This window comes from Hirundo rustica, chromosome 4 (assembly GCF_015227805.2).
Source record: "Hirundo rustica isolate bHirRus1 chromosome 4, bHirRus1.pri.v3, whole genome shotgun sequence".
NCBI lineage: Eukaryota > Metazoa > Chordata > Aves > Passeriformes > Hirundinidae > Hirundo > Hirundo rustica.
In genome coordinates this window covers 22,488,383-22,509,202 of record NC_053453.1, presented here as the reverse complement: position 1 = coordinate 22,509,202, position 20,820 = coordinate 22,488,383, and the positions used below count along the sequence as shown (strand labels likewise).

At 37.7% G+C, this 20,820-nt stretch overlaps 1 protein-coding gene across 8 annotated transcripts in view; it reads left to right on the top strand.

The window, feature by feature from the left end:
- PTPRZ1 (protein tyrosine phosphatase receptor type Z1) overlaps positions 1 to 20,820 on the top strand; it is a 140,767-nt gene that overhangs the window by 76,725 nt on the left and 43,222 nt on the right. For all 8 annotated transcript variants that reach the window (XM_040060997.2, XM_040061003.1, XM_040061002.2 and 5 more), the window contains exons 3-10: positions 5,260 to 5,439; positions 7,237 to 7,388; positions 8,805 to 8,900; positions 9,184 to 9,250; positions 12,642 to 12,799; positions 13,353 to 13,503; positions 18,701 to 18,885; positions 19,575 to 19,701. In XM_040060997.2, the coding sequence (XP_039916931.1) occupies positions 5,260 to 5,439; positions 7,237 to 7,388; positions 8,805 to 8,900; positions 9,184 to 9,250; positions 12,642 to 12,799; positions 13,353 to 13,503; positions 18,701 to 18,885; positions 19,575 to 19,701 (1,116 nt within the window). The remainder of the gene's footprint in view (positions 1 to 5,259; positions 5,440 to 7,236; positions 7,389 to 8,804; positions 8,901 to 9,183; positions 9,251 to 12,641; positions 12,800 to 13,352; positions 13,504 to 18,700; positions 18,886 to 19,574; positions 19,702 to 20,820) is intronic.

The following is a 20,820-nucleotide window of genomic DNA, read 5'->3' as shown; positions in this document are numbered from 1 at the left end:
TTGATGACAGGTTTTAATAAGAGGTAAGTAGTCTAGGTTATTTCAAATGAGGAGCAGGAAAGATTAACATGATAGGGTTCAGCTGAATGCAGGTTAGTGCTGTGCCATCTTTCAGGGTATTCTCACAGTTAATCCGTGTTTATGTGCATGTAGACATGATGCACAAGATTGAGTCTAGGGGAGCTGCTATTTAGATACAAAAATGATGAATGAGGTGCGAAATGGAATAAGAAATTAGATTATTTGGCTTGCATGAATGCATCTGGTTGCAAAACAACTAGAAATTTCTGTTGATTCTGTTTGCTTTATTTGAGCTATCACACCCTACAGTAAGAAAATGTGTTGAATTCTTTGTCACTGTATAAGTGACAGAAAAAGTCCATGGGATAAATATTATTTGACTTCTGCTTGTTTAAAAGCAAGTTACTCTATTAGTGTTGAAGTGTGAGGGTTTAAGTGCTGTTAATTTTTTCTGGATTTACTCTGTGGGCTGACTCTCTTTAACCAAACCAGTACAATTTTATTTTTGAAAACTTGACCAAGATGTTGGCAAGAAATCCAGTGTTGGAAAACCTCCAAGCAACTTCATCACTGAGACAGGCATAATAAATGGCTAAGCCCAAACCTGGAAGCCAAAACTCCTTCTTTGTAGTTAGAACTCTCTCTGGTAATTTCATCCATTAAATTCAGGGATTTTCCAATCTTAAGAATTTTTATAAACTTACAAGACTGATCGTGATCAGGCTGTGGGAGTAGTTGGGGCTTTTGGAGGGGAAAACCACAAAATCCTGAAACCCTTACAGTGAAAATCAAGATAACACAAAAGCATTGCTTTCTACTCAGTAATATGTGAATATGTAGCCATTTTTTGATGACGATAATGTTTCCCTAGAATGCAAAGTGTTATGTTTTAGCCTTTGGAATATGAGCTATAGTAAGTTTCCCAAGACCCTTATTGGCAGAATTTCTCTCTTTGGGCCAGTAGTGTACTCATCTAGATTGAGAACTAAAATTCTTCTTTTGCCTTGTAGGATTAGAGAGTGGGCATTGTTCAACTTTTGGTACAATAACTCTATATTTTGAAGTACAGAGCAATATTGATTTGGCATCTAAATTTAAGCTTTGACCTCATGTGAGTACAAATATCTTTCTGTGGCCGTATTTCTGGTTTTTCATGTCTTAGATAATACAGGTTTGCTAAAAATATATAATTGAAATCACTTAACAGTTCAAAGTGATAAGTCAATAACATTTTTTGATAAGGAAAATCCATTATTAACAGTCCACACAGAGGGGTTATCTTTAATCTCTTATGTGTGTCCAATCTATATTTATAGAAGTAATTTTAACATCATATAAGCAAATGCTGATGAAAAATGGAGAAAGAAATTAAGTAGAGGTGAATAATCCAACTCTCTTTTCTGCTGTCTTTTATCCATAAAATAAACCCTAAGATTCACATCCATTTCAGTAAATGTCTTCCCTGAGCCTGCTTTTCTCCATGCTAAACAGCCCCAGCTCTCTCATCTGCTCCTTATGAGATCTGGACTCCAAACCCTTCATCTGCTCTGTTGCCCTTCTCTGGACATACTCCAGCACATCTATTTCTTTTATTCAATGAGACTTGAAGTAGAAGCCAAAAGGAGAACTGGATGCTCATTGTAGAAGTGGAGTCATAGGGACTAAGGTTGAGGAGCAGAGTTAGATATGAACATTTCATAGCAAGAAAGGCTAGGAAAATTTTCTTCAGATATTCTGCCCTGGACAAGGTAAAGGTTATGGTATAGGCAGACCTCCATTTAATCTACTTTGATTAGTTTTATTTCCATTCTTTGTGAATTGCTAGTTACTTTTTCAGGTCTGACACCTTTGACAAACATTCTTCCTCTGTGCACTCTTGAAGATAGGTTGTGCATATTTTTGTTCTCCTCAGATTTCCAAAGCACAGTTTGGGAGAATTCATTTTCAAAGCTCAGTTTCATCAATGTTTTTCAAAATGGCTGGCACAGCTTTGATTTATGATTTCCATCATAACACCTATAGTAAAACAATCTGCTCTTGTTTAAAAACATTCAGTTCATTTACTTTTACTTTGGCTTTCAGCAAGTTATGTAAACTGCAGCAGTTCCACCACCTGCTGCCTACACCAGATGCATTTTACATTAACATTTTAGTTCAGGTCAGGAGTGGACTTTTGAAGCAAATCCCCTGTCTGCACCCCACTTACTGAGCTTTGGTTTTCAAGGTAGAGTTGTCTCACAGTGTGTGGCATGGGTTCATCTTAGCTGGTACCAAACAGGAATTTTGTTGCAGGGGAGATCCTTATACCCTTCGGCAGCCAATGGGCAGTCAGCCCTTGGGATGAGACAGAGCTAGACTGAGGTAAAAACCTTCTGAAAAACATCTGGTATGGACATCTGGTCCTCAACCTCAATTGTTTCCCTCTATAAAGCTACTCATATTCTTCAGCACTATTTGCTAATATCCACACCCAATATCTGCTCCAGCGTTTGTGGAATTCATGCATAAACATGTATAATACTGCTCAAATGCAATTTAGGTCATCATGACAAGACTCCAGTTCTCCATTCCTTCTCAGACCCCATTCCTTAGGGGATTCCCCTTGTTCCTGCCCCAGATGAGACACTGCATTGATTTCCTGTACATTTTATTCCATAGGTTTTTATCAATACTACAGCTACACGCTGTCTTCTGGGATGAGCAAAGATTGCAAATTTTATCACAAGATGCATGTTAGGACTTTATTACACACTGAGCCACAAGTAATGACTACCAAGTTGAAGAACTTGAATTCTATGTAAAAAACCACAAAATACAAAACTATGGAAGTTGAAAAGAGATTATAGTTTCTCCAGTTTTAATTTACTTGTTTTTATTGAGTATAACCATACGCAGCAGAGAATTTAAAGACAGGATGAAAAATGCAATGTCTCTCATCAAAAGAATCATGGAAGAAATTTCCCAAAAGCACTGTAGTGGGAAAAGGAAAGAGTAGTAGTTTTAGTCAGTTCTAATGTCATTGATTAGAAGAGCAGAAAAACAGAAATACATGTCGGAAAAAATGAAAAAACATATGGTGTTCTGAAGGAGCGACTGCAGGTGAGCCACAGGATTGGATATGTCAGTGAAAAGAGAATAGAGATTTCTACTGCCTTGGAGCAGCTGCAGGACTTGGCAAAAGGAGCAAAAGAAATAGAGCATGGAGTAGGGACTGCAGCTTAACTCCAAGGGATGACCGTGGGCAGCCATGTCAACCCAAACTGGCAGAAATATGCCAGAGAGAGCTTTAAAGAGTTTCCTGCAGCTTGGAAAGTCACTGAGCCGTCTGAAATAAGACCTGGAAATAGGAGCCTGTTTGCAATGATGCACAGAAGAAGCTGAAACTTGTTATTTCTGTCCTTTCTGACCCTATTTGGAGGCTTTTCTGTCTAAAAGTTAACTATTCTAATTTATATTTTAAAAAAAATGTCCTTGATGTTAAAAGCCTTCAATATTTTTTAGAAAATTCACTATATAAGAACTGAGCAGATTAATATCCAAGTGTTGGTTGACTTGAGCTCAGAATTTCTTAAGAGACATTTTTGAAAGAGATGAAATATTAGCCACTCTTTTCTTGTGAAAGTACGTTACGAATCAGGATATTGCATTATTTTTCCAGGTTATAAATTATAACTGACAATGAAAGTCCAGGACAATTCTGACTTGAGGAGGAGCTGAAATTCAGCTTACCCAGTGTAAGCTGAATTTCCAATGAGATCAGTGCTTGCTTGGTCAGGGCTCAACTCCCCACCTGTAGGTTGCTGACATTTTTAAGCCTGTGGCTTGAACTCCCTTCAGGTTGTTTGAATTTTGTGCCTGCCAGTTTCTTCTCTTGCTCTTTGCAGGCAGTAGATGTGTTTGTATAACATTTGCAGTAAATCTGATGCAGCAAGGCGATACTGGTAACTCGATTGACTTATACTTGTTCAATAATTTAGTTCAGGTTTGTTTCTAGCTGGCTATCCAGGTGAGCATCTTGTATTACTGCCTATTGTCATGGTTACAGGACTGCCTGCATATCTTCTTCCCTCTATGAGTTTTCTGAGTGCAATATGAGAACTGTCCTTGCCTGGAGTACAAGATAGCAAATCTTCACTGACAGACTTAATGTGACATACTGGCCTGTGGATTAGCCTTGGTTTATTTCAACATATCTAGTAGAATTCAAATATGTTGCACTGCATACACTAAAATTAGTTCTTAATACTAGTAAGTGGGAAGTCAACTGAAGTAATGCGATTTTCTTACATCTATGTCATTAACTCTTGTTTCTAATTAGCATTTTGAAGTGTTTCCAGAATTCCCTGTCATGAAAAAAAAATCTATGTTTTTGAACACATTATCATACACAAAATACAGTTCCATTTATATTAGTATGTTATATAAACAAAAGCCTGTCAGAGCTGCTGCAAATACTGATACACACAAATACTGCGGAATACTTGGGCATTTCTTGAAAATAATGACGGCTTTGGTGAAGGACGTGCTGTCTGTGTCCCTCTTTTGTGTCTGGACTGGCCCCAGTGAAACGCCACACCGCCCCTGCGCCCTGGAGAAGCGCTTGCTGCAGCGCAGGAGCTCCTCTCTGCCGGGCAGCTGCAGAGGGAGCAGATGGCTGGAGTGGGAGTGCACAGCCCTCCACAGGCACAGCTGGGCCATACAGCCAGGCTCTCAGACAGAGCTCCACTCATCTCTTCTCCTTTTCATGGGTAAAATCAGTTTACCTTTTCCCTTCTGTGTAAGAAATGGTTAAAACATCTTACTGCTTCTTTGTATTTAAAAACTTTACTGGATAGATGGCTTCATTAGGCAAAAGGAACATTAACATTGGCATGATTAAAAGTTATTTGGATAGGATGATTTTCCAGCAATTCCCATGGTTTTTTGCATGCTGATTCCATTCATCTGAAAGCTTTTTTGTTTGTTTTATGTTCATTGTTCATGAGGGTTTTGCTGTTGTTTTATGCTTTCCTTAGAGATTCTTAAGAATGTATGTGTTGATGGCTAGAGTGCTCAGGGTGTGACTTAACACTGAAGGTAGGAACCAGTGGTAGGTGTCCTAAATATTGCAACAAAGTGTAAAAGAAGGGCAGGTACTCTGATCTCAGATTGCAAACTGTTTTAACATTACCACTATAAAAAATGTATGGATGCTGGTTTGGACTTAAATGTGTTTACTCCACATGTTTTGATTTCTAGGAACTTTGAACCAAAAGAACTGGGGCAAGAAATATTCTGCCTGTAACGGTGCCAAACAATCACCAATCAATATAGATGAAGACCTTACCCAAGTGAATGTGAATCTGAAGAAACTTAAATTCCATGGATGGGAAAAGGAAACTTTGGAAGATACTTTCATTCGCAACACTGGCAAAACAGGTAAAAAAAATCAGATTTCATGTTTGGAGTTAAGAGGTCTGAAAAGTGATATAAGACAAGCAACCAGCCTTTTAAAGGACTTTTAATAGATCATTTTCATTTCACTTAGCTGGTGCATTCTGAACTTATCTATTAAATAAATAAACAAAACAACAGTGATGACAGTAGCTAAAGGAAACAAATCACACAAAAATTATGTGCCTGGCAATCACATCATAACTATCATCCCATCATGGGCGCATCATTAAATCTAAACAGTAAGTTGGCATTTGCTGTGAAATTATGGTAATTATTACTATCTATCTAGAGTCTGTAATGGGTAGGCAAAAATGATTTATTAGAAGTGTGAATAAATTACCTACTCATCTGCAAGCACTTCATGGATGAGTTAAAGTTACAAAAAACTCAGGTTGGGATTCATCTCACCTACACATAGACACATATAATATAGAAACTTTCATCTGAATTACTCACATAGACGCCTCCTAACAGTCAAAGAAGAGAAACAGGTGCTTTTGTGTTCTGATTTGTCTTACCAGTCTTAGAAATACATTTCAGAAAGAAGTGATTTATACCTACAAGTGCTTATTTTGTTCCCAGCCATAAAAAAGCTTACAGTGTCATCTAAATTGTCAGCCAAATCTTTTTACAACCTCTTATAAATCCAGGGAAGCAGTAACTAAAAGCTGCTTGTTAGAAGTACTGTTCCTTGTTTTGGGCATAGGTGTGGAGGAATGCATCTCTTAAAAACTGTCTTTGGCCCTCAACCAGTTCCAGTGGAACCCCTAGATCAGCCTTTTTGGTTTAGTTTTGTTTATTTTGGTTTAGTTCAGTTCAGTTCAGTTCAGTCCAGTTCAGTTTAGCATCACTGTTCCTAATTTGTGTTCTTTCTGTCATGTACTCCCTAGGTACCACTACAAAAATCACTTACTACCCTCCTGCCCTACCAGCTGAGATAAATATTGGTTTGAAAAGTGAACTGAGCTTTTTCTCATTTACAGCAATCCAGATATTATATGGGGAACTGCTAAGCTTGTTTAAATGGTCTCCTAGGTTTTGAGGAAACGAGTGTATTGAAAATGAGCTCCATTAGTGCTGTTTTATCAAGAGGTCAAGAAGTTCACAGTTGCTGGAGATGGGAAAGCCAAAATGTGGGGTTTCAGTCTATTCCATCCTGCTCATTCTCTCCAGAAAACAAATGCTCTGTCCCATCTACAGTTTGTGTACAGCTATGTCCAGCTGAAGGCCTGTCATTGCTTATTCCCATGGGAGACAGCTCCACAGCTAAGGAGTCTTATGTCAGGACAGTCCTCATAGGAATAAATATTCTTTTGTCAGGTTGCCTCATGTTTTGTATATATAATTGTGGTAAAAATGTAGGTGTGTATTTTCCTTTTTGTTAGAAATGCAGGTTAGAAACACAGACCCTTTCAGAAAGGTATGTACTTCAAGAATTTATTTTCTTACACTGCCAGTTGGTGGCGAGACCAGCTTTCTGAGCTTTTGAGTGTAGTTCTGTGTTAGTTTCAGATAACAGGAAACCAAGTGCACTTCATTAAATTACTATTTTATGAATTATAGCATGAAATGAAACATATTCTCCATGCTAATAGTGAATTACCACACTTGTTACTTAGTTTAAGTAACCATTTCCTGTTGAATTGCATATGAAATACAGAGAAATAAGCATATCATATTTAACTTCTATCACCTAATACCGAAATAAGAGAGTTGTAGATGCCTTGGCTGGCTTTTATATTTACATTCTTTTTTTTCCCCTTTCTCAATTTTTTTCAGTGGAAATTAACCTGACAAGTGATTATTATGTGAGTGGAGGTGGGTTAGACACCATATTCAAAGCAAGCAAGATCACTTTTCACTGGGGAAAATGCAACGCATCATCAGATGGATCAGAACATAGTCTAGAAGGACAAAAATTTCCTCTTGAGGTATAGAATTGATTTGATGATTTCAACAATATGACATTCTGCGACATTACTGTTCTACAAAATTCCTTTGTTTGTCTCTTAAGTCTATTTGCAAATATAATCTTCCACTTAAACCCAAATTATGAATAAATGATGCATTTTAGAGGGGCTGTGTAATGTGTTAGTGGGATGTTGAGAATGTTGAAACTTCATTTTTCCCATCTTCTAAAATGATAATAGATGTCAGTTCCCCTAATCGGACAAAGCTCCCACCAAATGTTAAGCTCCTACAAATTTGGCCTATCATATTCCACATCAGGTAATTGTTTAAAGTGTAAGTGGCCTTCTCAAAGTCAGGGCTTTGCTGAGAGCCCATGGGAGCTGCTGGGCCTTACAGATACGAAGCGTGGCCCACGTTGCTGGGCTGGCCAGAGCTGGCAGTGGTGTGCCAAGAGCTATGTGAGCAGTTTCTCGGTGCAGCCACATTGATATGCAGCCAGGCCAGTGTCCCATGGATGGTTTGGCAGAATGGGTTGCAGCAGCATGGGAGTGGGGTGGAGGAGGGGAGCAGCTCTTCCTGGGATGCACAAAGGCCAAACTCTCTTCCCTCAACATGGCATTGTGTCATTTCCCAGTTAAAAAGAGGCAGTTGTGGCAGGTAACTCTGCTGTTCCTCATTCCAAGCATTTTCAACTTCTATGAAAAGCAAAGCAACAGTGACAGGGCTGGCCTATATATGTGGAAGAAATGATAAGCTGGGAGCAGTCCTTGGACAGTGTAATTTCTTTTACCTCACTAGCCACTTAAAAATTCCCAATCACACTGCATCTCTCCTGACAAGGCATCACAGAGATATTCTCTTCCATCATCGTCTCATAGAAAGCTGGTAGGAGCAGGTCACTCCCTGAAACATGTTGGTCACCTAGCACCAGAGAAGATTTCCCAGCTGCATCTGGAGAAAAAGAGGTGGAACAAGACCAGTGCGTATGACAGCAGTCAGTTGTGGGCTCAAAGTCCCTGGTAATCTTATATTACTGATGCTTTTCTACACTTACTGCAAGGCAGATGTAGTAGGGACATCTTGACGTATTATTCATGTTTTATCACTGATGCAAATACTCATTTCACCAGGTACTCTAGATAGGTGTCCAGTTATCTCAGCTTACTGTATTATCCATGAAAAGCACTCTGCTCCTTGAAAGGGTAATTCCTGAATCTGTAATAGTTTTCCAGGAATGGTTGTTTTTACGTAGCTAATTGTTGATGAATTATATCCTGCATCCTCAGGTAACACAAACGAGATAGGTAAAATATCCCTATATTTGTTTTAATTTTTTTGGTTGGATTTTTTCCCCCCAAATGGGAATATAAATAATTGTATTGCTTAACTTTTACAAAATTTTTATACATAACATTTGAATATATTTTTAATTGCAGATGCAAATCTATTGCTATGATGCAGATCGGTTTACAGATTTTGAAGAAGCAGTTAAAGGAAGTGGAAAGTTAAGAGCTTTATCAATTTTGTTTGAGGTAAACAAAATATCTTTGTGTCATTTAATAAGCCTTGAAACACAGCAGATGTTCAAACTGAATTTAACTGGTTCCAATGTGTGATCACTGAGTTAAAAAATTGCATGTATCTTTCTAATTTATTCTTGCAGAACAGCAAATGGGCAAAATAAGTTTGTTTGGCTTTAAATAATCTGTAATTTTGGTGGTAAACTATAACTTCTATACTTTCTTTTCTTACATATAACTATAGTTTCTTTTTGTGAAGCTTATAATGTTAAAATATGCAATTTCTTTTTAACAGATTGGACTAGAAGATAATCCAGATTATAATCCAATCATTAATGGAGTAGATAGTGTTAGTCGTTTTGGTAAGTTTGCCTCCGTGTTTCATTGATTACTGATTAAATAAATTCCACTTCAGTGTGATTATGAAACCTTTAAGACATTGAGGAGCACAGTTCTGTATTGCTCAGTCATGTCTATTTTGTTAGAAATTACAGAAGTCATCTGGATAGACGAGAACTGGACAATCACCAACCACATGAAATCTAACATAATCAAGTGCCATATTCTGCTTCTGGGGAAGAATAATCCTGAAGTAATATATACAAATCAGGGAGTGAGAGTCTGAAGGGCACCACTTTGAAAAAAGATTTTGGGTTTGGTTTAATGGGAAGTTGAATCTGTGTCAGCAGTGCCCTGGCAGCCAGGAGGGCCGCCGGTGTCCTGGGGTGCATCAGGCACAGCATCACCAGCCAGGCAAGGGGGGGGATTGTCCTGCTCTGCTCTGCTCTGCACTGGGGCAGCCTCACCTCCAGGGCTGGGGGCAGTTCTGGATGCCACAATGTAAAATGGGCATCCAGAGAAGGGCAACCAAGATTGTGAAAGGTCTTGAAGACAAGGAGTGTCTGAGCTCACTTTGTTCAGCTTGGAGAAGTGTGCCTTATCACAGTCAACAGCTTCTTTAAGTGGGGCAACAGAGAAGCATTTGCTGATCTCTGTGGTGACCAGTGATAGGACATGAGGAAATGGGATGAAGCTGTGTCAGAAGTTCAGACTGGGCATTAGAAAAGGCCCTTCACTGAGATGGTGATCTATGACTGGAACAGGCTCCCCAGAGAAGTGAGTGGTCATGGCACCAAGCATCTGGATGTTGCTCTTAGTCATGTTATTTAGTATTAGGCAGTACTGTGAGGAGCAAGGAGTTGGACTTAATAATCCTCATATATTTCTTCCAACCTGAGATATTTCATGTTTCTCTGATTAATTTACCCCAAGAATATTTGTAACAACAGAAGTGTAAATGAATAAATATACCTATCATGAGAAAATGTAACTATTTAAATACTAAATCCAGATAAATCTGATTTATTATGTAAGTCTTCTTAATCATACATGTCAAGTTTTTTATATCTGGTTGGAAGCCAGGTAAGAAGACTGTTGTAACTATCAAAGAAGGGTCTTGCTGGAGTGAGACTGTCAGTGTTCAGTAGACTCAGAGGAGAGAATTTTTTTCATTAGCTCCTGTGTAAATCCAAAATAGTCCAAATGTATTGGTAGTAGTTGCTAATAGGGACCTATGAACTTCAGTGTGGTACATGAAGAGATCTGGGCTATGTTTCTAACTCAGTGTCATGGTGTCTTTGCAGAAGAATAAATATGAATGAGCACCGTCTTGAACAGGGATATAGTCTTACATCTTGTCCATGACTTTAGGGAGCCTTGTCTCAGTCTTCCTTTATGTACTTGAATGTAAAAAGCAGTTTTAAAAGCTTCAAAAGTGTGACGCTGCAATCAAGATTTTATTTTTCCTCTGGAAAACAAACACTATTCAACAAATGTAAAAGGGAACACCTTTCATAAGTAGTTAAGATTCATTACTTTTGTGTATCATCTGCTGTGAAACAAAAAGGAGAACTAGTACACTCATCAAGACATGCTATCCTACAGCCTTGGAAGGAGCTGTAAAACTATCAGCAGCAAAATTCAAGATACGGCCACTATGTGGCACTTCAACAATGCTTAGAATACAATTTTCCTGAATAGAACACAGATAAGCTCAGGAAATTCAGGTCATGACTAAATCAAGTGGTTTCTTCTGAAGAAAAGCACACAATCTCTCCTTGTCCGTTAATTGTCGTTGTCAGTCATATCTGTGCTGTGCTTATTTAAATCACAGCTGCTGAGTTCTCAAGTTCTGCAGAAGAGCACTCCCGTGCCTTCTAGACTCTGTTTTTCATCATTCTTTGTAGGTGTTTGATTTTGAGAATCTAGGCTGTCAGTCTCATTGAAGGGTATTCTAAAATCCAAAGCTGTGAAATATGTGGCAAGATTCTTGTTATGAATGAGAAGTTTCATGTCCTAATCTATATAAAATGGACTTAATTTTTGCTGAGGGATGAATGTGTTAGCTAGACACATACCAGATAGCAGTGATGGCTTCTGTCTGAAAGCTGATTAGCATTTTGACAGGAGAAATGGAAGCGTGTGCTTTGCTCAACACTGCTAAATGTTCCCTCTTGATGTATCTGCCATGATACATGAATGACACAGAGGGGAAGACTGAGCTCTTAAAACTTCTTCTCAGTAGAGAAGTCACTGCAGAGAAGAAAAGCATCAATCCCTTGTAATCAACTGTTAATGCAATTTGCTGCTCTCACCAAATTTGTAAGGAATTTTGAAGACAATGACAGGTCAGAAATCTGTATAAGGCTGGAGAATAACATAAGTTCATGCTTATGTTATATATATTATGTTATGCTTCAACATAAGAAAAGTATAAGTTCATGCAGAATCTGAAAATTAATTTGACATTCATTAGAAAATACTTATCAGTTAGGGAGGAACTTGAAATTAGTAACCTTAGATTGAAATAAGCTGGATAAGGATCTACACTATTGCAAGGTGTGAAAAGCAGCATTATTTTGGATGCACCAGACAGTGAATCAGATAAATGGCACAGACTGAAAATTCTGCCTTGCTGAAGTTGTTACCATTTATGCCAATTTCCATTGCTGGACCCTACTGCCATGCCAGAACACACTTAGCTTTCTGTGGATGGACTTCCAGCAATCCCTCACACTTACTCCCAGCTGGCAAGGTACCCAGTAAACTGCTGGTCTGAAAGATTATTTTCACAGAATGTATACTCCTGGAGGAGGTCTTTGCATTGTTTGATAATTTGTGTAAAGCTGTTACAGTTTTTCACTATATTATCAGCATTTAAAAAAGAATCCTGATCCACAGAAATTCTGCTTCTGCAGTCATGAGCAATATTAACCCTCAGGTCTAATATGGCAACAGTTCCCCAGGCAGTGATTTTCTGAAGCAGTTTGGATCCTGCAAAAAACTCAACAACTTAATTAAATTTGGGAGAGAGTTTAAAGCCTAAAGACCTAGAACAAAGATTTAACAAACTTTTTTTCTCTGAAATTCAAGAGTGAGACAAAGGTTTGGCACCTTGCACATAAGCTTACAGGGAAAAAAATTCATAAGAATCAATATACTAAAATTACTCTATTTGTTACTGGAGTAATTTATTACACCTTCCCAAGTAAATGAAGGTGGGTTTGATCTATACTTTTTTAAACTAAATAGAAGACTTCATGATTTAGTTATATGCTAGTCTCTCTAGAGATTAAATTTTGAAAAGCCTCTAAATTTACAGATTCCTGTAATGGTAGTTCTTTGGGAGGGTGTGATTTGTATTTACAAACTGCTTCTCTAGCATCTGACTCTTTTTATTTTTTATTTTTTCAGGAAAACAGGCCGCCTTAGAACCATTTATTCTGATGAATCTCTTGCCAAATGCAACAGACAAATACTACACTTATAATGGGTCTCTATCGGCTCCTCCATGCTCTGAAACAGTTGAATGGATTGTGTTTAAAGATACCATAAGTATTTCTGAAAACCAGGTAATTTGTTTAATGTAGTAAAACCAAACAATTATACCTAATACCAAAGAAAAGCAACTGCCATGTATATGGTAGAATCCCATGGCATTCATTGCCAGCCCAACAACAAAGCTTTTCTTTTATCTAGTTAGAAGTTTTTCATGCAGCCGTTAAATTTGAAACCGTATGTATTAATTGTGTTAACTTTTAGCTTTTTTATGGTTTAGTACTAGAATCTGAGCAGTTTCTTGTCGTAAAATAGGGTAAGAAAATATTCCAGGCTGCCTGAAATTAGAGTTCAGATAAAGAGGAGTACCAAACACTTTTTGGATATTCCCCCAGCCACATGGTGATGCTGCACTGAGCATAGCTCCAACAGCAGTGTGGTTGAAAAATACTTGTGGAGTAAGCCATTAGATATATTGATAGTATAGAAAAACAAAAGTTCAGTGCCGTGCAGGATAACTCAGCTGTGAGACTTTATCCAACATCTTTTCCCCACAGTTTTTGCCTATTAGCAGAATTTGGTCAATTTTTATGACTTCCAACTTCTTTTTTCTTCCTTGTCTTCTAGTTAGCTGTATTCTGTGAGGTGCTTACAATGCAGCAGTCTGGCTATGTTATGCTGATGGACTACCTGCAAAACAACTTCAGAGAACAGCAATATAAGTTCTTCGGGCAAGTGTTTTCCTCTTACACTGGACAAGAAGAAATTCATGAAGCAGGTACTTACTGAATAGTCATTCCTCTATTCATAAATTAAAAGACATTTTTCAGTAAAAGATTCATCCAAGTATGAAGTTACTCATTTTAAATTGTGTAGAAAGTAGCATATTGTGTTCTTAGTCATAAATCTATCTCTTCAGATAAAAATAAAAAAGGCAATCATAAAACATGTCAGATTAAATGGAGTGGAAAATTAAATGCTTGTCTTGACCAAGCATTCAGTGAAGATCACATCAGCTCAAGCTTCCTTACACTGCCCTTTTAGTGTGTTTCAGACTTCAGCAAAGCTGCCTTTTTAGAGACTGCGAAAGTATTTTGTTTTACAAACCTGTTTGGTTCTTTATCATGTAATGTGGATGCTTTTTCAACAGAGACTGAAGTGATGTCACCAAATTAATTTCATGTAGTTTGCTTAGAAAGTGATAGATGGAGAGAATTCCAGAAGCCAGATTCTGTTCTAAGTCTTACCTAAAACTCCAGGGAAGTTTGTGAGGGTTATGTGACCAAAATAGTACATTATGTAATAGGAAACAAGATTTCTCACTAAAGAAGATGATGAAGTCATCAATGACTGCTGTACTAACAAGCACAAAAGAATATATAGGAAACATCTAAACTGCAAGCACTATGTTGCTACTTGTATGGGAATACCTGTAGATTCTTTAACTCATTTTCACTGAACTGTGTTTAATTAGACATAAGCAGATGACTTAAGCAGAGGCTATAGATAAGAAGTGTGGTTTCATACATGTACATATTTATGTGATCACACATATATAGGCGCACACAAATGCAACTATAGGATTTGTTTAAAGTAGAACATTAGAGAAGTGTTTATATTTTCACCTCCATTATAAGATAAATGAAATTTAAAAGCCCAAGGAGTCATTAAACTTAAATGTTCAGATGTAAGAGCTGTAACATGAATGCCAAAGTCCCTAAGAGTCAGTAGGCTTATTTGTGTTTAATATTGCATACTAGTCAACACAAAAAAACCTAATCTTTTTAATCCCTTTAGAGGATGTGTGAGAAATGCCAAGACTGATTATTACTCAGGTAGATAAATGAAGAATTATTTTGTGTTGTGAAATCCCAATTTTCTCCTGTTGCGTTCAGTGTAGATTCTCATTAGGCAGTAGGATTAAATGCTTGATTTATTGCTGTAATTAATACATGACATTTCTTAAGTAGAACTAAATTTTCTTAGAAAAGCTATAAGAATCTTTGTATTTCATTATAAAGTAATTTCAGGAATTTTCAAAATATATTCAGCAATTTTCTCACAGTGACATCCCCAACATTTTTGGTGTACAAGCACAGTCCTACTAAGGGTGTGGGAGATGCTTCATTCCCCAAACCTGCCTAGTAATATATGTAATTTCCCTATGTGATACGTATGTAGCAATTTAAGAAGATTAAAATAGCTAATCCTTACAGTCATACTTGAGGATTCACCTAAAAAAAGTGTTTTGAAATTGTAGTGCTTAATCTCCACCAACCTCAGCTGGCATGCAAATCCATTTATAATAAAAATCATTATATATTCCTGTAAACCTGAGAACCATTGTAGCGGCTGCTGGGCACATTGGGCGATTTTCCATCCACTCCACCCTTCTGGTAAGGCCCTGGGAATAAGGTCTGAAACCTAACTCTTAAATCTTCCTGGATTTAGTTAGGTATAAAAAACAATGGGTTCTTAAAATTCAAGACTGACAATATATATTGATAAAAAGTATTAGTCAGCCTGTTTTCCCACGAGAAATACAACCACGCAAAGTTCAGCAGCTGTCTTGGTTGCATTCTCTTGTGAGACACGGAGTCAGGACTCGTGCGTTCCCCTTTCACGTTCCTCAGTCTACGTGATTCCTTGCGAATTCCCAGATTGCCAGACCTGTGTGGGACGCTTTCACTGACACGCTGTGTGGGGTGCAGGTGCCCAGGCGCTGGCAGCGGTGGGTACAGGGGGGCCTCTGTGAGGAGAGCCCGAGGCTGGCCCCAGTCAGACACAGACAGTTCCAGCTGCCTCCAACCCACCCGTCTCAGGGCACTGGGAGCCGCTGCGGCAGCGCCTCTGGGAAAACAAAGCTGCACAGCAGTGAGAGTGAGGGAAACGTGAGAAACAGCTCTCTCACACCCAGGTGAGAGAAGGAAGAAGGGGAGGAGTCGCTCCAGTAGCGCAGCAGAGATTCCATGCAGCCCATGATGAAAATTATGGTGAGGCAGTGTCTCCTGTGGCAGACTGTGGAGACGCTGTGCCGGAGCGGTCTCCTGGCTGTGGCTTGTGGAGAGGAACCCATGCAGGAGCAGATTATCTGTCAAGTCTCTGAGCCTAGTGAGGACCCACAGTGTAGCAGTCTGTTCCCAAAAGACTGTACAGAGGCTGGAAAAATTCATGAGAGACTGTCCCACAGGATGGGACCCCACACTGGAGCAGAGGAACAGCATGAGGAAGGAGTGGCAAAGTGTTATAAGCTGACCACAATTCCCATTCCATATTCCCTTGTGCCACTGGGAGTGGGGAGGTTTAAGAATCAGGAATGAAGGTGAGCCTGAGAAGAGGGAAAGGGTGGGGAGATTTTGTAGTTTTGCTTTTGTTTCTCACTATCCTAATCTATTTTTATTTGTGATAGACTTCCCAAAGTCTGTTTTGCCCATGATGGTGGTTGGCGAGCTATCTCTGACTTTGTCTTGACCCATCTTGACCCTTTTTCATCTTACTTTCTTCCCCTGCCCTGCTGAGGAGAGGGAGTGGGGAAGTGCTTGGTGGGGCACCTGGTGGCCAGCCAAGGTTGACCCAGCACACATCTGCTGTGCTGCTCCACCTCCATTACAGAGAGAGTGTAGATCTGGAATATAAAAAAAGTTTGCCTTTTGCCAGACACTGTCAGGGATCTACAAAGCCCCTGAATAGCTGAATGTAAATGAATTGATTTGATGGCTTCAACAATTGAAAAGCTGAATTAAAAAGATAATCTCAAGCATAGATTTAACTAAAAGTAGAAGAAAGCAACAAATGTGCAGGAAATAAAACCAAATTTGGGCAGCTTCTAAAGGTTGTCTGGTCAAAAGCATAGCCCAGGCAGTTTTTGGTAATGGTTTGGCTGACGTACCCCAGTGGTTCCCCATGATGCAATTAAGTTTAGAGGAAAATTTCCTAAGTTACATAGGTAGCATTTTATTCCACAGAAGAATAAGAAAAGATAGACGCATTACCATGACATGATGTGATATGCAAAACCAGAACCTGGGAGAAATCAGAGACTTGGATTCAAGTCTAGCACAGGGTTGAGTATGCCTCTGACTTCCTGTGAATTTTTTGCTATTTTGTATTTTGCTGCTTGTGACTTGTAATCCAGTTTAATATTTGTGGCTTCAGACTAGTAACAGACTCAAGAACTCCCTTTCTTGCAGTCTCTTTGCTCAGATTTTCTAAAAGTCGATATCACAGCAGAAGTACTTAATTAGGTAAGTTATCATGTGGTCTCCTTTCTTTTTCTAGTCTCTGGAGAAGGAAAATGGGAAAGGGCAGCATAAAGTACTTCTGTGTTTCTGACTGATAGGAAAGAAAGGGTATCAACAGGGTAATTTATGAAGTGACATCAGAAGAAGGGCAAGAGAAAACATTTTAGGAAGAAATGGAGGTGAAATAATATGTAGATGATTGTCATGTGATAATATAGTCATTGCTGAGACGAATACCAAAAGGAGGAGAACAAAAAGGAAGACTTCTTCCTTGGGAAAAAATAGAACTATTTATAGAACTAATAGAAGAAAACAAAGAAATAGCACTGGAAGCACCAACCTTGTACCTTATAAAAAATAATTTTGACAAGAATTTTAAACACCTTTGAAAATAAATGGCTGAGGAGTCTTTGGATTCATTGAAAAAGAATGCAATCTGTTTAAATCACCTGTCTTAACATTCAGAATTGAGAAGGGAATCGTCTTTGCTGGTCTAATTTCTCCTTGCCATCTGGTGGAAATGGGGAGGAATGACAAATTTTAGGAATGGAATGGAATAGACACAATATAAGATTTTTTTTTTAATTTGCTCTTCTTTTGCATCAATTAAAATAATTAAGTGTAATTAATAAAATGGTGTATCAGTTATATAACACAGTAGATTTAAAACCTGGCAATGGAATTTGCCTAAATTACACAGACTAACACTGCCTCTACTATTAGCATACACACGCAAACACAAAAATTTGAAAAAAAGCCTGGCTGCTTATTTTCCATTGACTAGCTCAGACAGAAGCTGCTCAGAGCTGCCCGCTTTCCCGGGGGAACGGGAGAAATTCTTTTGACAAATATTTTGACGAGGCTTGAGTGTCCCCTTGTGTTCATGTGGCAAAATGCAAAGCTGAAGGACTTGTCTTTCAAAATGCAGCATTGTCCCCCAAAACGCTGAGGCGGCTTGATGCTTGCCTCTTTTTAGAGAACTCCAAAGGATTTGTTCTTGTTTTCTTAGTTACCTGAATAGGTTTTTTGCTTGCTTTTTCCAGGTGCTCATATATTGCTCTAAGCACATTATGAGATGTAAAAAATGTTTCCTCATTTATTCCAAACAGGGAATGACTGTGTAATTTGCTTTTGCAAAAGTCAAGCTAAAAATAACAAGCTTTAAAATATAATAACATGAAATGACTACTGCTAATGTAATACTTAGATTCTTCTTATTTGTCTTTTCTCTCTTAAGTACTATAAAAAGATTCAAACCGCCTTGAGGGGAAATTCAGGTGACAGGTTTACCTTTAACTATTAAAAACAATCTACTGTGGATTGGTCAATTATAGCTAGTGTCAGAGTATGCAGCTTTTCTAGTGCTACTTTGAGAGCCATAAAGACAGACTTGTTGAGATTTTTTTTATTCCCAGGACAGATATAAGACTCTTTATGTTTTATCATTTATATTTTTTTTTCTTAGGAACTGGATACTAATATTTTACAAGATATGGTATAAGAGGCAGGGAGAGGAGACTGAGTCCTCAACTTTACTTGCTTTTGGAAAATCTAGTGTTAAAATACTGGTTCTGTTTATAATGGCATGATGTTTCAAATATTTTAGTAGAAAGCTAAAACTGAGGCACACAAACAGATTTTCATCAGTATTCTCAGGAGGTGTATCAAGATTTTAGCAGAGTTACTTGTACTATTTAATAGAGACCGTATTCTTTCCTCTTTTCTTTCTTCCAGTTTGCAGCTCAGAACCTGAAAATGTTCAATCTGATCCAAAGAATTATACTAGTCTTCTTGTTACATGGGAAAGACCTCGTGTTGTATACGACACCACAATTGAGAGATTTGCTGTCCTTTATCAACAGCTGGATGGAGAAGACCAGACTAAGCACGAGTTTCTGACAGATGGGTATCAGGACTTGGTAACTGTAAACTCTTCAAGTTTCATAAAAAGGGATGGTGGTGAAACAACTCACTGTTAATTATTGCAATAGATTAAACTGTAGCTGGGAGCTGATTTAAGATAAATTATCTCATCTTTTGGCTTTAAAGCCACAAAGACAATTTAAAACAAAAGAAAAAGCTTCTCTTGTCTAGAACAGGGAAAAACTCTACAGATTGCTGCTTTGATTTGCCTATACTTGCCATGACCATGTCAACACAAAGCTCCTTAGCCATAAAACCCATTGTCAATTAATAATAATCTGTACTTCGTTGCTCATGGATGTGAAAGGATGACCTACACAAGCAACTAATGAGATTCAATTCAACTGCTATAATACTAAGTTACTGATTACAGCTTCATGATATTTTACTAAAGAGATCTGTTCCTCTACCCTCTTTAAAGACTCATCAAAAATAATGTTACCTAAACTTGTGTTCAGTGCTGAACAGTTATTTGGTTTGATATCCTACATGTAAAAAGTCTCAAGTTTTTTTAAAATTTGACTGAAAACCATTTGTGATAATAAAATATAAAAAGCACACATTATAATATTAGAAGAAAGGAACTTTATGGTTCAAAAGAAAAGTGTTTATTAAAAAAAATTAACATTTTCAAATACTTGATACTTATTTGCAATTAAATGATTAAATGTGCTTTTTCTTTTAGGGGGCTATTCTCAATAATCTGCTGCCCAATACAAGTTATGTTCTTCAGATAGTTGCTGTTTGCTCTAATGGTCTGTATGGAAAATACAGTGACCAAGTCATTGTTGATATGCCTTTAGAAGACACAGGTAAGTGGTGTTTTGAGTTTAGTGATCCCTTTTAGCTGAAAATCTGTATTTGAAGAAGTAGTTCGTTTGCAAACCAGTTAAAATGCGTGACTTCCAAATTATGCCAAAATGAAATTTCAAAATAGCTGCAGTTAACCTTCAGCATGTCCCTTGCTAATGATATTTTACATGACATAATTCCTTGTAAGCATTACCTATAAAAAAACTGCATGTTATTTTTTTTTAATTCTAAGAATATTCTGAAAAGCACCTACTTGATTTCAAATCTCACAAGTGTATCTTTTAGCTACGTAGGGAAATAAAACCATATTTGGTATTATTTCTCAATGGTTCAAGCATCCTCTCAAAATTAATCCCCACAGCCAAAGTATTAAGGAATCAAGCAATACAACCCAAATATATGATTTGTAAGTCTATATTAATGGTTTTGAAATTTGATTTCTTATGAATACTTGGAGTTTGATTTCAAAAGACTTGTGATGATGGAATTCCCTTGCTTCTTAATGCTGCCTCGCAAAAAAATCAAAATGCCTAACAAACAAATCTTAATGATTTCACAGCCAGATTTGCTTCTCTGCCTGCTGGTAAATATGAAATAACTTGAAACCATAGCATGAAACTTCATCTTGTCCTTAATAATGCCTTGAATTCGGTGTAAGTTTAGTCAGATTCAGTTCTTATGGAAGTGAGTGACAGCTGTGTTTTTAGTTTAGAACACCGTAATTAATCATAGAAAAAAATCAAGTGCTTTTCGATCATGTTAGGAGCTATTTGTTTTTTATCTAAGGACCTGGATTTTGTTCTTTGTTGATGTATCCTGTAAATTCAGTTTTATGCTTATGTATGTCTGTTTAGCTACAGCAAGATCATTAGTGTTGTGTGGTGAACTTGGGAAAACAGGCCAGTTTTTCATTTCAAGTGAGAGAGAATATGATTCTCAACAGTCTCTACCACCTGAATTCTGGACTAATAAGGGTAAATAGGTTTGTAATAATGTGGGTTTGTCTGTAGGCAGAGGACACAGCATCAGGTATAGTGCATACACATTTTTAATAAAGATTTAACTCGTCTTTCAAACACAATGTATTAAGAATAATGTATTTTAGGGTCTTATGTTCG